The 15360-nt window shown below is 39.4% G+C and overlaps 2 protein-coding genes across 4 annotated transcripts; both read left to right on the top strand.

Annotated features, from left to right (window-relative positions):
- Window positions 1-1820: 1820 nt before the first annotated feature.
- Window positions 1821-6745, top strand: LOC135673360 (MACPF domain-containing protein CAD1-like). 3 transcript variants are annotated; one of them, XM_065182254.1, is made up of 8 exons: window positions 1821-1975; window positions 2135-2390; window positions 3569-3807; window positions 3882-4077; window positions 4176-4253; window positions 4849-5032; window positions 5115-5278; window positions 6011-6745. In XM_065182254.1, exons 2-8 carry the CDS (start codon window positions 2136-2138, stop codon window positions 6638-6640), a joined length of 1746 nt encoding a protein of 581 aa, XP_065038326.1. In that variant the 5' UTR covers window positions 1821-1975; window position 2135; the 3' UTR covers window positions 6641-6745. The 3 variants fall into 3 exon arrangements, with proteins under 3 accessions (XP_065038326.1, XP_065038325.1, XP_065038324.1); XM_065182253.1 differs by having other exon boundaries at window positions 1823-1975; window positions 2092-2390; XM_065182252.1 differs by having other exon boundaries at window positions 1823-2390.
- Window positions 6746-9833: 3088 nt separating this feature from the next.
- Window positions 9834-14218, top strand: LOC135673359 (alanine--glyoxylate aminotransferase 2 homolog 3, mitochondrial-like). The gene is made up of 9 exons (XM_065182250.1): window positions 9834-10173; window positions 10683-10913; window positions 10986-11156; window positions 11650-11793; window positions 11984-12163; window positions 12452-12677; window positions 13302-13415; window positions 13688-13774; window positions 13869-14218. The coding sequence occupies exons 1-9, from the start codon at window positions 9943-9945 to the stop codon at window positions 13910-13912; spliced, it is 1428 nt and encodes a 475-aa protein (XP_065038322.1). The 5' UTR covers window positions 9834-9942; the 3' UTR covers window positions 13913-14218.
- The last annotated feature ends 1142 nt before the right edge of the window (window positions 14219-15360 follow it).

The following is a 15360-nucleotide window of genomic DNA, read 5'->3' as shown; positions in this document are numbered from 1 at the left end:
TGGAGGTGATCTTCATGTTGCCGGAATGTGACCTCATTTTCCACCCCAGCTTCAGCAACCTGCTGGTGCCGCAGCGTTGGCTGCGGGAGGTGGAACACATGCTCGACTACGTCCGACGCCACGAGTCCTTCGACTTCGGCATCTTCCACGACGGCATCTTCTTCCTCACGTACGAGGCCGACCGAGAGTTTTCTAGGTGCAGTCGAGTGACGATCGAGGTAAATATCGACCAAGACGACGGCCCTCCGAGCACTCACTCCGATGGAAGAGAAGTGATGGTGATGATACAGCGGGTCTCGGACGCCAGCGAGGCGACAGCGGATCCGAGCCATCAACGGGGTTTCGGTGCAGTGCCGGCGTCCACGGCATCGATCAAGAGCCTGAAAACCCTAACCGTGGGAGTAGCAGACGGCGTCACGGCAGGAAGGGAGTGCAGTGTTTGCCTAGAAAACATGGGATGCGGGGAGAAAGTCTGCCGGATGCCCTGCTCGCATGTCTTCCACGCGACCTGTCTCCGTCAGTGGCTTCAGCTCAGCCGTCTCTGCCCTCTCTGCCGATTCTCGTTGACTGCCGACGACGGCGATTGAAAGTAGACAGATTTCACTGTACAGAAGTCGTTTGTAGTAATACTTTTGTGCACAGAAGCCATCGAACGATTGATGATCCTCATTTCCTTGTTTCCTTCCAAATCATTCTGTACATATATCCATCGACAACCCCATTTACTCATTGATCTGTGAATGAATCCCAAAGGTAAATAATAGCACATACTGAGAAGGAAAACAAATTACTGGACTGCTGCTTCAGTAGGCTTTATATATGAATCTTCATCACACAAGAACACGGGAAACAGAGCAAACATTTTAATCTCTAACTGCAGAGCGAAGCATCAAAAACAGGTCAAGAAGGTCGGCTTAGCTAAAAGCCGGATTGCAGCAGACTTTTCTGACAGAAAACGATAGACGGAAGGCTCTACTCGTGATTCAGAGTTGGCAATGGGAACCAGTTGACTTGGAAGCTTTGACTAGTCCTCCTTCAGTTCACTAGATCTTCCTGCTTCATCATCGTTGCGCAAACACTGTTTTCTGTGTGAGGTTTTCTTGTTCCTTACTTTTGGACTCTCACACGAAACCACAACAAAAACGACACACTGCGCTAACCAAACAACCACTGCAAATAATTTCTTATTCTCATGCTGCAATCAGCTACCTGTAGATCCCAAAGAAATCCACCCACCTGGCCGGCAATGGTGGCGTATGACTGCAACCAAGTCAACCAACGGGATGGCTGACCACTGTAAACCTTTGACTACCAATTGGAAGTATAGTGGTGTAGACTTTGATGCGGTCACCAAATACTAGTCTTCTCTCTTTGCCTCTGGAGTCAATCGAAGACCAGATAGAAAGCAACCAAAAAGCATGAAATAGAGAGGCATTCAATAGAACAATTTAGAATACATTCTCGATGACTACAAATTAATATTTAATGTAAAGAAAATATAAGAATGATTTTGGAGCGAAGATTATTTTTGTTCCGCTTTAAATGCACGTATCTTCTAAGAAATAAATGACTATTAATCATGACTAAATGTGATTAATTATATGTAATTTTAGAGTCCGAATGGCAAATATGTTATTTTTAACATTTAACGAGGATTTACTTGTAAAAGACCTTTTTTTTATAATATTCATGCAGTTTCGGATTCAGGTTCGATAGTTCCACTATCGGATCGGACTTGAAAATCATCGTGACCCGAATCCGACACTCGATTTTGACCTTTAGAAAGACCCATTATTGCGGGTCGCCTTTTCTTCGGCCCGTTTACTATCTCCTTGGAATGATGCGTTCCTCTCGGTTGTCGATAAAGTAAACGAAAGAGACTGTGTCGAGTCTTCTGTTCTCATTTCCTGGTAGATCGGAGACTTGGGATCGATATCGAACCCTTCCGGGGCGGTTGATTCCAAGAACTCGTGTGGTAAGAAGTGTTTCCCCCTGTTTTTCTTCGCCAAATCAAAGAAACCGCGTTCCGACCTCGAGAAAGATCCGATTTTTAGCATCCTCAGCGAACTATTAGGGTTCGTGGTTTGTTAGGTTGATGCGCTGTTTGCCCTCAATTGCTTCTGATGTCGGCCAGAATGGAGGATGATCCGGCCCTCACTGCCGTCAAGAATTCGATTCGGGCCCTCGGAAGGGGTTTCGATGCGAACTGTGACACTAGGCTGCTCTACTGCAAGGGAGCCGCCGGGTCGCGGGTGGTCGAGGTCGACGAGCAGCACGCGAGGGATCTGCTGATCGGAGATGGACTTGTTGTGCCTAATGTCTCGAGGGACGTCAAGTGCACTCTTGAGAGCCCTCGACGAGAGAGTGTTGGTGCTTGTGGATTCTATGAGGTCAGCTGATATCTGTTGTTCTTGTATGCTTTCTGCTGATTAAATGCTTGTCACTTTATATAGTTGCTTTTTAGTTTTGCTTCGACATAGGAAGGGTGAAGGCACCTGTAAAATAGATGTTAACATTGCAGAGTCTTCTTGATAAGCTTTTAGATAAGAAATTGAACATTTTGACGTGATCTTTTATTTGTTTCGTATATTTAGCAATATCTGCTTGTTTCTTTGTTCAGTAATGCGATCACAAGCAATTGCTGATTATAATCTTGGAGTCCAACACTGCTGTGGGTGGGTTTACCATGTATTCTTGAAGGGGGAAACACCATTGTCAACCTGTGAGACTGAATCATGTAAGGTAATATGGTATCATCTGGGTCCTACCGATAGGTGGTAGCACCAACATGGTTGTAACAATTTATGAGGCAACCTAGTCCATGAGAGCTCGGTTTTCTGAACCCAATGGTCTGACCATGCCAAACAGCTAGATAGATGGAGGATGGAAATCTCAAGCTTTAGGTTTAAGGCCTCTCATGTGAAGCTGATGACAAACCTACTCTTGAAGCCATTAGCTCCATAATTTAATCATCCTATTCAACCATGGCTTACTAACTCAAATCAACAACCGCCTCTATAAGCAGTTTCCAGGCCCTAATCAGCAGGTTTCAGTGAGGGTTGATCCGTTATCAGGAGGTTTGATTCTCAGGGATCTTATACCAACAACTTACTATCATGGGAGGCTTTGAATAACAAGAAGTTTAACTATGTGTTACTCTGGGTAATGAGGCAATAGTCGATATCGTTTTGTAATAGCTTGAAGAACAAATTAGAGTGGACTATTGTTCTATTTACAGGAGGCTTTATCAAAAGTGGGTGGATCACCTTAATGAGTATCCTAGAGCACTCAAAATTCCAGAATTTACTTTTTCTGGTTAATCTGAACACTCAATCACTGAACACATTGGTTAGTTCATGGCTCAAGCTGCAAGTCAGCAAACAGTGATTCTCTTGAACAATTATGACCATTCTTCTGTTTGAGTTGTCTTTGTTGTTCTGCTATATATGACAAAGTGTTCTTACCATCCTAGTATATATAAATGATTTGCTGATTGAATTGAAATAGGAATGTTGATTGTTATTGGCCGTTAACATTTTCCTTTCTTATTTTTGGCAATCTACTGCAGATGGCAGAGCATTTTAACACAAAAGCTCTTCTATCAGGAAATATTCCATTGGGAAAATTTAATTCTGCTTTCAGCTTTAGTGGATCAAAGAAAATTGATGCTGCTGCTACAAAAAGCCTTGCAATGGATGGGAAGTATATTCCTTTGTGTAAGGTTCAGCTGACAAAACACCCTTCGTTATTACGGGACAATGTAAGAGCTGCTGTGCCACGTTCATGGGAACCATTGTCCTTAGCAAGGTGGTAATGCAGAATCTTTAGTAAGAAAAGTTCCAAATCAAACATTTCTTTCTTAACTTTTAATTGATTGACAGATTTATTGAGAATTATGGTACTCACGTTATCACGTCAATTACTGTTGGTGGTAAGGATGTGATTTATGTGAAGCAGCACATCTCATCGACGTTATCGATCACAGAAATCAAGAATTACATCCAGGATGCGGGAGATCAGAGATTCTCTGAAGTTGAAACCCGTACAAGTTCAGGTCCAATGAGAATGAAGGGAAAGGCTAGTATTTTTCTTTTTCATTAAAGTTTCTATGATCATTAAAAAGTATCTTGCTGTTGCAAATCTGATAAATCATTTCTTACTTGATCCTATTCCAGGCTGTGGATCCTTTTATATTTAACAGTCAAGGGATATACCCGCAACCGCTTAGTGCTCCGTATCTCAGTGCAAAAGAGGTAAGTCCTATTCTCTTTCATTGTCACGTCTAATTGTAGTGCCAACCAAAATTGTCTTTTTGCATTTATGGTTGCTGTTACTGTTTTGAATGTTAATCATGGTGCTTAGGCAGTGTATATATTTTTTCTGTTTCGTGGTACTTTAATTGATGTTCCTTTTGCTCTCAACATATAACCAGCATGGCATACATATTTCAGGATGTTTGCCTATGTTTTGTGCCTGCATTTCTATTGTCATGGTATAGAATCGTTTAGTATGCCACATACTGATCTATTTAGCCACACAAACTGCAAGGATTCTTGAAAGATTTTTATTGACAAGATGAAATTTCTCTTGTCCAATTATAAATCACTTGGTTGAAACTTCAAAAACGCAAGAGGTCCAGTTCTTTATTTTCTTCTCCTGGCTTTCAAAATTTTAATTATTGGCCTTATCAGTAAGTTATAAACATGCATCATAATGTTTCGACTCCATAATTTACATGAAGATGAGCTTAGATTATATAAAAACACTTTCTTTCATCTTCTATGCATGCAGACTAGCGATGGTGGTTTGAAATACCAAATGGCACTACTAATGCACTTACTGATGCAGGATGTAACTGTCATTTTTAGGAGGAGGGGAGGGGATGACCTAGTACAGAACCATGTTGACTGGGCCAGAACTGTTCCTTCGGCACCTGATGTCATTGAAATGACCTTCTTTCCCATTACTTCTCTTCTAGAAAGTATTCCTGGGAAGGACCACCTTGTTCGTGCCATTAACCTTTATCTGGAATGTATGGAGCTACTTCACATGTTCTCTTGGAATCTTTCTCTGGATAATCCCCATGTTTGATTTCTCATATCAATTTCTCACAGATAAGCCTCCAATTGAGGAGCTACGGTATTTCCTTGAGTTCCAAATCCCAAGGATCTGGGCCCCAGTTCGAGAAGAATTTCCAGGACATCAAAGAAAAGAGCCAGTCTGCCCTTTTTTGCAGTTTAGCATAATGGGACAGAAGTTATATGTGAGCCAAGAACAGGTATGCCTTACATGATATACATTATGCACACAATTGGGACATCAGGAACCAGGATCTACACTTTGGTGGATGTAAATGGAATCTTAAGCTGCCTTGATACTTAGTATCAACTGGTGACAGGAAAATGCTCTGCGTGAGAGTAAAATATAAAAGTGTGATTTCCAACTTGAATAATGTATTTCTGAGGTTGCGAAAAGCTTAATCATATCAAAGTTAAATAACAGGTGAATTATAGACGATGTGAAATGTCAAATAAAAGGTGGACTTTTTTGCCCATTTATTATTTAAGTGGGCAAGTCTTGTGCAAAGGTTTCCAGTTTTTTGTTTTACTTGTCTGATTTTTTTTTTTTACTCGGTGAATTATAATTGGTCTCTTACACATTAACAATTATGATAGTCCACCAAACATCTCGTAACAGTTTCCAAGCTGTTGTGCCAATTATTTTTCAGAATCAGTATATGAGAAGGATTTATAGCCATATTTTTGCTATATAAATTTGCTGAATGTTGATAGAGTTGGTTGCAAAACTCCTACACCATAATATAGAAATTTGATTCATGAAGTTTGCTCACATTTATGGATTACCCTTTCAATTTTCCGGCCGTGCTAAGATGATTTGGAAATTTAATGGTGTAAAGAACCAGAGCACTGTGTTATTAAATTTCTCCCCATATCAGCCCTGCCTTTAATTGATCTTTCTTTCTCGTTACATTGATTGAATATCCATGCAGGTATCAGTGAGCCGGAAGCCTGTCACCGGCCTAAGTTTATGCTTAGAAGGTGCGAAGCAGAACCGATTATGCATTCGGGTGCAGCATCTGGCCACCCTTCCAAAGATCCTCCAGCCATACTGGGACACACATGTCGCAATCGGCGCGCCCAATTGGAAGGGACCGGAGGAGCAAGACAGCCGATGGTTTGAGCCTGTAAAGTGGAAGAACTTCTCCCATGTTACCACAGCTCCTATAGAGAACCACGAGAATTTCATTAGTGATCTCTCCGGTGTCTTTGTAGTCACTGGAGCTCAGCTTGGAGTTTGGGACTTTGGATCGAAGAACGTCTTGTACATGAAACTTCTATATTCCAAAGTGCCCGGGTGTACGATAAGGAGATCCTTGTGGGACCACAGCCCTGATGGCCTAGTCGGCAAATTGAAGAGGTTGCCGAGTGGACTATCGACGAGCTCCGACGAGTCGAGCTCGGATTCAGATGTGGGGAGGCTGATGAAGTTTGTGGATTTGTCCGAGATGAAAAAGGGCTCAGATGATATACCAGGGCATTGGTTGGTGACCGGAGGGAAGCTCGGAATCTTGAAAGGGAAGATTGTTTTGAGATTAAAGTATTCTTTGTTGAACTACTAGAACCTGTTATGTTGGTTACCATCCTAATTTTTCCTCATTGCATGTAAAATATAGCATATTTCACGAACTGGATTCCAGTAATGATATGGCTTTTTCTTATGCTCATTCCCACTGCCCGATCTTCAAGCCGATCGACAAAACACAGTGATACTTCTTATTTTTGTACAATTTACTACATTTAAATAATCATGTGATTCTTTAAGGATATGCGATTTACATATATATATATATATATATATATATTTATAATGTAATGTAATGATTTATTCATGTGATTGTTTATGCATCTGACAACAAATAACTTGATCATGAACAAGAGTGCAAGTCCACCGAGTTCCTCTCAGCAAAACAGTCCTTCTGAGGTTGGAGCCATGCCACTACAGGTGCATCGACCACACATCTCAGCATCAAAATCTGAAGAGATTGGTTTGATCTGACTGCAAAGCAGAATAAAGCTTCTACTCTCTGCAATAATAGCAAGAGCAATGGAGGCAAACATCAAACGTGCAAGTGTAGTGCACAACAAAAGAAGCTCTAATTTGTTCATCTAATCCTCTGCTTTATATGCATCGATAACATTTAACAGCAAGGATCTCATACCCCTACTAAATCATGAACATAATATATATACAAGCATTGCCTGTTCATAGACACATTAGCATACCATGTCATCTGTCAAGTAGATGTCCACATTTCTCTCTCCAAGTCTACAACTTGCTCATTGATGTTGCTACAATAATATGCCAAAGCCAATCTGCACAAGGCATCTCTTCATTGCAGAGAGAGAGAGAGAGAGAGAGAGAGAGAGAGAGAGAGAGAGAGAGGGGTTGTTGTCTGCAAACAATTCATGCATGACGTAGTACAAACCCAAGTATCATATAGCGGATGACACTGATGTCTCTCTCTTGGAGCCATTCTTGGGAGATACAAACAAGCAGTATCTGCTCATCCTTCTTGAGCTTTGGCGTGCTAAAACACATCTCTCTTTTATTGTTTGCATCTTAAGAATCTCGATATGCGAAGCATGGAGATATCTGAAAGGAATGTATACTTGTAAGGGTACAGACAGTCATCAAAAGGTCATTCGTCTTCACATGCAACCTTCGATCGTTGCGTTAACACGAGAGAGAGAGAGAGAGAGAGAGAAAGAGAGAGATAGATATGAGGTCGATGACAAGTGTCGCGTTTCACGTGTTAACGATGCCGTGGCCACATGAATCTAAGAGCGGTGACATCACGACTGACACAATACATTTGGCAGCATGCAAAGCTCCAAATGCTGAGTCATTTGGCGTCATCTTGTCACGTGGCATTCACCCAACCCAATCCGTCCGCACCATCCGATTCATACGGATAGTGAGAGGGAATCTACTCGACGCATGCATGATATTGATTTTAATTTTGGTTTTTCTTTTTTGCATTTTTTTTTATCATTTTTTAGAATAATTGTAATGTAAAATACCTAAATATTTTATTTGAATGCATCTTTTAAAATTCAAACTAATTATGAATAGTTAGTTAATATTTGTATATATATATATATATATATGTAATTATGTTGACATATATGCTATTTCCAAAACTCCAAAGACTTACAATGATTTGTTCCCTCCACATATTATACATATTATTATTCATCAAATGATAAAACATGTACAAATTAATCTATAGTTTACCATTCATCAAATGGTAAGTTAAATGTCATAATAATTGCAATAGGGATTCTACCATGCTGATAACAAAACACAATAATGCAATTATGATGATCCATTAATCAATTAAAGAGGCAGGTGAGTGGTCATGATCACCTATCAAAGGGACATGTCATTTGGTTGTGAATCAATCAACAACATGAAAATAATATTCTTTTTTTATGACATGAAATCTCTCTGCCTACCCAACCCACCAAGTCTTTATTGCTGATGTCCCTCTCCAACATGCACACACTCCTCTCATGGTGGTGATCTATTCTAAGTTCAAGTGTGGCGTTTCCTGTGATTTCATTGCTTTCGTCACCATCAGATTTAATGATCAAATGACAATATAATTTTAGCTAATTTATTATGCAATTAGTAAGACAATAAACTACTTGTATATGTGCATGTATAATACGTTTAGGCTTAATGTTTGAATGAAATTCGAAGTATATGATATAAATCAAAACGACATGCATGTGTGTTATATATTTAATACATATTTTAATATTTTATCACACGAATAAATTAGGTTTGACATATGAATGAAATCCAAATGTATGATGTAAATTAAAATAAAAAATCATTTAAATTAAATACGAGAAAATAAGGATACATATAAGATTCAAACTCATGATTTACTCTAATATCATCTTAAAAATATGTTTAGAAGATCATTAATCCAAAACATGTTTTGAATTTTGAATATAGACTTATTTTTTATACTAATCCAAAAATAAATCTATACATAGAAGCAAAATTATATAGTAAATAAAAAATAAAAAAAATCAAGATAAATTAAACTTACAAAAAGAACAAATAAGAAGGATTTACCATACGACTTGAAATAGCAACCTTTACCTCTAATATAGTCTTCTACATCGAGTCCACTTCTTGAATGTCTAAAAGGAATATTACATCTATTGTATCATATAAAAGCAAAAACAAAAGAAACTAAATGTTTTATATAGTAAGCCATAAATATTGGATCACTATCTCCTCACTGATGTTTTACATTCCAACACCCAATGCCAACCCACATATAGCTCGATTGATCGCATCATTTGCACTACACACAAAGATGGTGGCATGTCATCACCATCCAAAAACCACTCGAACCTAATAAACTATCACATGTCATCCAATTTGACCCCTTCCTAACCCCTTCCAATTTGATATACGATCTTAATTAACCTTCGTTACCCAATCGAACCGGTTCATCAATTAAATCGGAAATGATTTTATTGAACCCGGTTCGGCCAATTGATTTCGGCACGTTGGTCCTTTAATGCTTATATTTTTTTATTATTAGTGATTTTTGGGAAAAATTATTGTGCGGTCCAATCGATTGATCTGCCGGTTCGAATAGTTCTCGCCGGACCGGAGAGGCCGGTCCAACTAAGATTAGGAGATCGGAAAGAGCCAATCAGAGGAAAAGGGCAAAATGGTCAGATCGTTCGGCGTCGTCGTCTATTTAAACGCCAACTCCGCTGTTACCGAGAGAGAGAGAGAGAGAGGAGTGATCTGCCGCGAGGTCCGTTTCGGGAAGGAAGCGTCGAGAACTCGTCGTCCGTGTTCCCAAAAGGCTGGTGTTCCTCTTTGGGAGCCATGAAAGGGCTTCTCCTCCGAAGGCTTTCTTCCTCTCTGACCCCGAAGAGGGGGTTCTCCGGATCGGCGGCTGCAGTGGCCGGCGAGAATGCTGCCGCCGCTGCTGGACTCCCCAATATGCCGTCTTTCGACTACACACCGCCGCCGTACGACGGGCCCTCGGCGGCGGAGATCCTCCGGAAGCGGTCGGAGTTCCTCAGCCCTTCCATGTTCTGCTTCTACAAGAAGCCCGTGCGTTTGCCGTCCTCTCTCTCTCTCTCTCTCTTTATAACACCGACGGAAAGCAGAGACAATATCCGATCTTGATGTTACTTTCATTAAAAAAGACGATTTTTTTGTGTTGCTTTTACGAATTTATCGAGTAGAACTGGAATTATTTTTTTGGAAGTATTTGATCTGGGCTCTAAAGTGGTAATTTTACTTTCGGCAAGTAAGATCTCTCTGTTTTGGTAAACTTCGATTCGGTTTTTATAGATCTTAATTTCCGGTTCCTTTGGATGTAGACGAACCTTGCTGATTGTCTTCGGAATGACATAGGATTTCATCAGGGAATATTCTAATTGCCCAGATTGATTTGAAGAAGATCCCGCAGAGCACTAACCTAACTTACTTGCTTTTACAGTTAATTAATGATTCCGTTGTCATGTACCTAACTTATTCATAAGAAAGGCTAGAAATGAACTTTAATTGATGTATTCACATGTAATCGATGTATTGAAGCAAAATTTATATTCCGACAGTTGAACATTGTTGACGGGAAGATGCAGTACTTGTTTGACGAGGATGGGCGCCGCTACCTTGATGCATTCGGTGGTATTGCTACCGTTTGCTGTGGACACTGCCACCCTGAAGTTATTGAAGCCATAATTAATCAGATGAAGCGGCTGCAACATTCTACTGTTTTATATCTAAACCATGCGATTGCGGATTTTGCTGAGGCATTAGCTTCAAAGTTGCCTGGGGATCTTAAGGTACAAATGATCTTTTTCTTGATTGTTCTTTCTGGACGCTAGTTTCATTTAATTAAATGATACATTTTACAGGTTGTGTTTTTCACAAACTCTGGTACTGAAGCAAATGAGCTGGCATTAATGATTGCTCGGCTTTATACTGGTTGCCATGATATCATATCACTCAGGAATGCATACCATGGAAATGCTGCTGGGACAATGGGTGCAACTGCTCAATGTAACTGGAAATTCAACGTTATCCAGGTACATATGATGTTGGAGGATTATGCCCATATCGGCATCACAGTGTTCATGATGAAATTCTTCATTGCTATGCCAACAAATGTTGATCCTTACTTGGTTACCATAATAAACAATCTCAATATGCTGAACTTCCTTATTAGTATTACAATTGTCGCACAAGAGGTTGTTCAGTGAAATTCTGTGATCACCATTATGTGTTTTCATGTGTTACCAGAAATTTGTAATTAAATGAAACCAGTAAATTGTGTGTGTGTGTGTGTATATATATATATATGTATATATATATATATGTGTGTGTGTGTGTGTGTGTATGTGTATATGTATTATATGTATATGTATATGTATATGGCTTGAAGAACCATTAGAAATTTGAACTTCAAAACATTTTCATGTGAATAATATGCTAGTGATGAAGTACTTGATAAATATCATAATGTTAATATATTACTGCAAGTGCCTTGATATGGTATTAATTCTCATATGTTTTTACCAGAGTGGAGTACACCATGCACTGAACCCAGATCAATACAGAGGAGTTTTTGGTTCGGATGGAGAAAAATATGCGAAGGATGTTCAAGAAATCATAGACTTTGGAACTTCTGGACGAGTTGCAGGTTTCATTTCGGAAGCGATTCAAGTATGCAATTTCAATGGATCCCATTTATTTTTGCAATAACTCAATTGAGATCACCATTTGTCAAATACTTGTTGTGTCTTATATGCCTTTCTGATACAAAGGTTGTTTACTCTTTCGACTGTTGTTATCATTCATCTTTGTTGTATTAAGATCAACAATTGATGGATTAAAATTCTTTCTTGGTTGACAGGGAGTAGGTGGGATATTGGAATTGGCACCCGGTTACTTGCCTTCTGTATATAATAGCATAAAGAAAGCTGGAGGGCTCTGCATAGCTGATGAGGTCCAGGCAGGATTTGCACGTACAGGGAGTCATTTCTGGGGTTTCGAAGCGCATGGTGTGGTACCGGACATAGTAACTATGGCCAAGGTTAATACTTATGTACATATCTTGATCATATAGAAATCTAAAACTGACTTATGGGGAACTTGTTTTCCTCTGATGAAATCAGCAAAAGGAAATAGCACCTTGTGCATGATGACTGGCAAGTTTCCAGATCATCTTTGAGATCATAAGGCGCTAACTTGGTTGGAGGCATACTTTGCAATTTGTGCTTAGTTACTCAAGAACAGAACTAAAATATAAATTTATGTATACCATATTTATATCTGTTATGGTTCTCTTCAAATCAACTGATACTGACTTCACTTTTTCCAGGGCATTGGAAATGGGATACCTATCGGTGCTGTGGTTACAACTCCAGAGATTGCCCAAGTCTTGACTCGCCGAAGCTACTTTAATACCTTTGGTGGTAATCCTGTCTGCACAGCTGGTGGTCATGCTGTCCTCAAAGTTCTCGAGAAAGAAAAGCTTCAAGAAAATGCATTAGTCGTGGGATCGTACTTGAAAGATGGACTAATGGCACTCAAAGAAAAGCATGAAAGTGAGTTCACTAAAACATATATCATGATTTCATGATCCAGTTTTATTTGGTTCTTTATAGTGATTGATCACCTTTGTGCTTTAAGATACTTGCTATACATGTTATTAGCATATACAGAAGCAAAAATGAAAAATGTATGACTGATTGAGAGGATAAGAAAGGACAAGAATACAGATGGCAACAAGCTGCATATCTTTCGTGCAGATATAGGTCGAGTAAGAGGGGAGGAACCATCCTATGTGTGTTCATTTCCTTCTTCCCTTATTCCATTGTGCTTATATCGCAAAGAGAACATAGGCCTTTTTTAGCGTGATTGCTACAGTATGTTCAACTCTTTGGACGTTGAGACTCAATTCCTTCCGTCATGTGCATCATATATACCATCCTCCAGCATATATGCAACCATTTATATCATCTTTTAACGTATGCTCCTCAGCACTAACATGTTATACTGAAACATAGAGAGATCTCTTTATGGATATCATACCGTGGTGAATATCTAAACACATCTATAATTGTAGCAGGTTGATTTACTGTCATTCAAATGATTTTCATTTCTGTATGCCTTTAGTTTTACTTACCAATAATATTCACCTGACATATTTCATGTTTTGAATATATTAGTCATTGGCGATGTAAGGGGAAGAGGTCTGATGCTAGGAGTTGAGTTGGTCACTGACCGTCAACAAAAGACTCCAGCCAAAACTGAAATCTTGCATGTTATGGAGACAATGAAAGGTAAGTGCTTCGAGCTGTGCAAGTCCATGAAACCTTTAATTATGCTAAAAAAACTATCACTTTGCGGAAATGATCTCCATAAAATAGTCAGAACTCCCAGTTATTGAGATACAGGGATGTCTCAACCTAACATGACGTCTGCATTATGGCATCAATTCACTGTTTGGTTCTCTCAGTCTCTTTTAGCAATTGCAGTTTGTAACAGTTTGATTGATTCTTTCCCTATCGTTCGATAATTGGTTATCTGATGAAGTTTTCTTTCTCTAAAACAGACTTGGGTGTGTTAGTTGGAAAGGGTGGCTTCTATGGCAATGTTTTTAGAATAACACCTCCTCTCTGCTTCTCCAAAGAAGATTCAGGTATAGATTTTAGTGCTAGCTTTTTTTGGGTATCTCAATTGCTTCCCCTTGCAATCACTTGTACAATATGAATGCCTTGCCTTGGTGGCTGCAGATTTCTTCGTGGATGCGATGGACATTGCATTATCGAAGCTATGAAACCTCTTTCCTGATCCTGGTGAAGTCCGTAGAAGTGTGTTTTTTAGGGTACTCTATTTACATGGGCTGATCAATAAGAGTTGTATTCTCACAGGGAGATGATGATGAGACATCACCTCGTTGTCTCTCTCTCTCTCTCTCTCTCCCTCCCTCCCTCTCTGAACCCATGCATGCATGCATGTAACCTTTGCCTCAGGGCATTGGCTGTGCTATCTGGATTTAAGGTTGTAATTGTTGATAGCAGCAAATGTCGTTTATGACCATATCTTTAGCTTCTTAATGAATATGTTAAAGGTAGCTCATGCATGATTTGTGATTCCAAAAATACAATTGATAGTGCCAGTGTGAGATGCAGCTTAATATCATTATCTTGTATACATATAATGGATTAATCAGCAATGTAACTTCCAGTTGAAAATTTTATCAACCAGAAATGAAAGAAGCATTCAAGGGAAAAAGATTGATGGCAATATGAAGGATCTACATTCTTAGTTTGAAATCTATTTTCCTTTCTCCAAGCAATTAATGATCATTTATTTTGAGATCTGTGGTGTTCATTGCATTAATGTTGTTCCTAGCATTGTGAATAAGGATCTCCTGAGCTGATCTCAAATAGATTGAATAAGGCTTATTGTCATTGCAAAGTTGATCTGGATATTGTCAAGGACATGAGTTCAATTATAATTATCATTCATGTCTTCGACTCTAGACGAAGACTGATGATGAATGAGAGCTTGTGTGGAAGAGGAGCTACTGGTTTTAGAGTTCAGGTAGAGAGATCACATCCATGTGTCTATTGCTCTATGCACTGTAAGCAACAAGGTAGTGAAATGGGAGGAGCTGCTGCAAGCAAGCAGACAGAGTTCTTCCTACTAAGACTTGCCGGTGCACCGTCGAGCGCCGCTGGCCTGTTTGGTCTGCGACCGCAACAGCGACATCTGCTACATCTTCCATAAGCACCGAGAGATGATGGTAGCGTTCTCGGCTTCGTCCCTTCTCTGTTGTCGCCCTTGTTGACTAGGCCTTGTTGTCGCCCTTGTTGACTAGGCCTTGCCGTCGACTTCCTTTGTGTTTTTTGCGATGTCCGTGGCACCCCCTTCCCATTCGCAATGCTTATTTTTCTCATTTTACTATTGACAATCTATTACTACTAATAACCTCTATAAAAATAATAAAACATAGTTATATTATTTATAATATCTTAATTACTGATCTTAACTCCTATTCTCTCAATCTCGTTTGTCGAAATCTAATTGGGCTGCTCCTCGTCACTCCATTGTCTGATATCGCTCATCACTAAAATGAATTTATTTACGTTCGTTTAATACGATGCAACTCATCGCTTGCAATTAGAAGAAGAAAAAAAAAGAAGATAACGAGGACATTTTCATACATCTATATAGGTATATCATAGGAATATTAAGAATTTTTAAAATAAAATTTTAAAT

This window comes from Musa acuminata, chromosome BXJ1-5, assembly GCF_036884655.1.
Source record: "Musa acuminata AAA Group cultivar baxijiao chromosome BXJ1-5, Cavendish_Baxijiao_AAA, whole genome shotgun sequence".
Taxonomy (NCBI): domain Eukaryota; kingdom Viridiplantae; phylum Streptophyta; class Magnoliopsida; order Zingiberales; family Musaceae; genus Musa; species Musa acuminata.
The sequence above is the reverse complement of the archived record's forward strand: the minus strand, read 5'-3'. Positions and strand labels throughout refer to the sequence as shown.

Excerpts from the sequence above, each read along its gene's own strand:
- LOC135673360 (XM_065182253.1), top strand. The coding sequence starts at position 2,124 with ATGTCGGCCAGAATGGAGGATGATCCGGCCCTCACTGCCGTCAAGAAT. Across the intron at positions 4,254-4,848 it reads CGTATCTCAGTGCAAAAGAG|GATGTAACTGTCATTTTTAG; the intron begins GTAAGTCCTATT and ends TTACTGATGCAG. Across the intron at positions 5,279-6,010 it reads TATATGTGAGCCAAGAACAG|GTATCAGTGAGCCGGAAGCC; the intron begins GTATGCCTTACA and ends ATATCCATGCAG.
- LOC135673359 (XM_065182250.1), top strand. The coding sequence starts at position 9,943 with ATGAAAGGGCTTCTCCTCCGAAGGCTTTCTTCCTCTCTGACCCCGAAG. Across the intron at positions 12,678-13,301 it reads ACTCAAAGAAAAGCATGAAA|TCATTGGCGATGTAAGGGGA; the intron begins GTGAGTTCACTA and ends TGAATATATTAG. Across the intron at positions 13,416-13,687 it reads TGTTATGGAGACAATGAAAG|ACTTGGGTGTGTTAGTTGGA; the intron begins GTAAGTGCTTCG and ends TCTCTAAAACAG.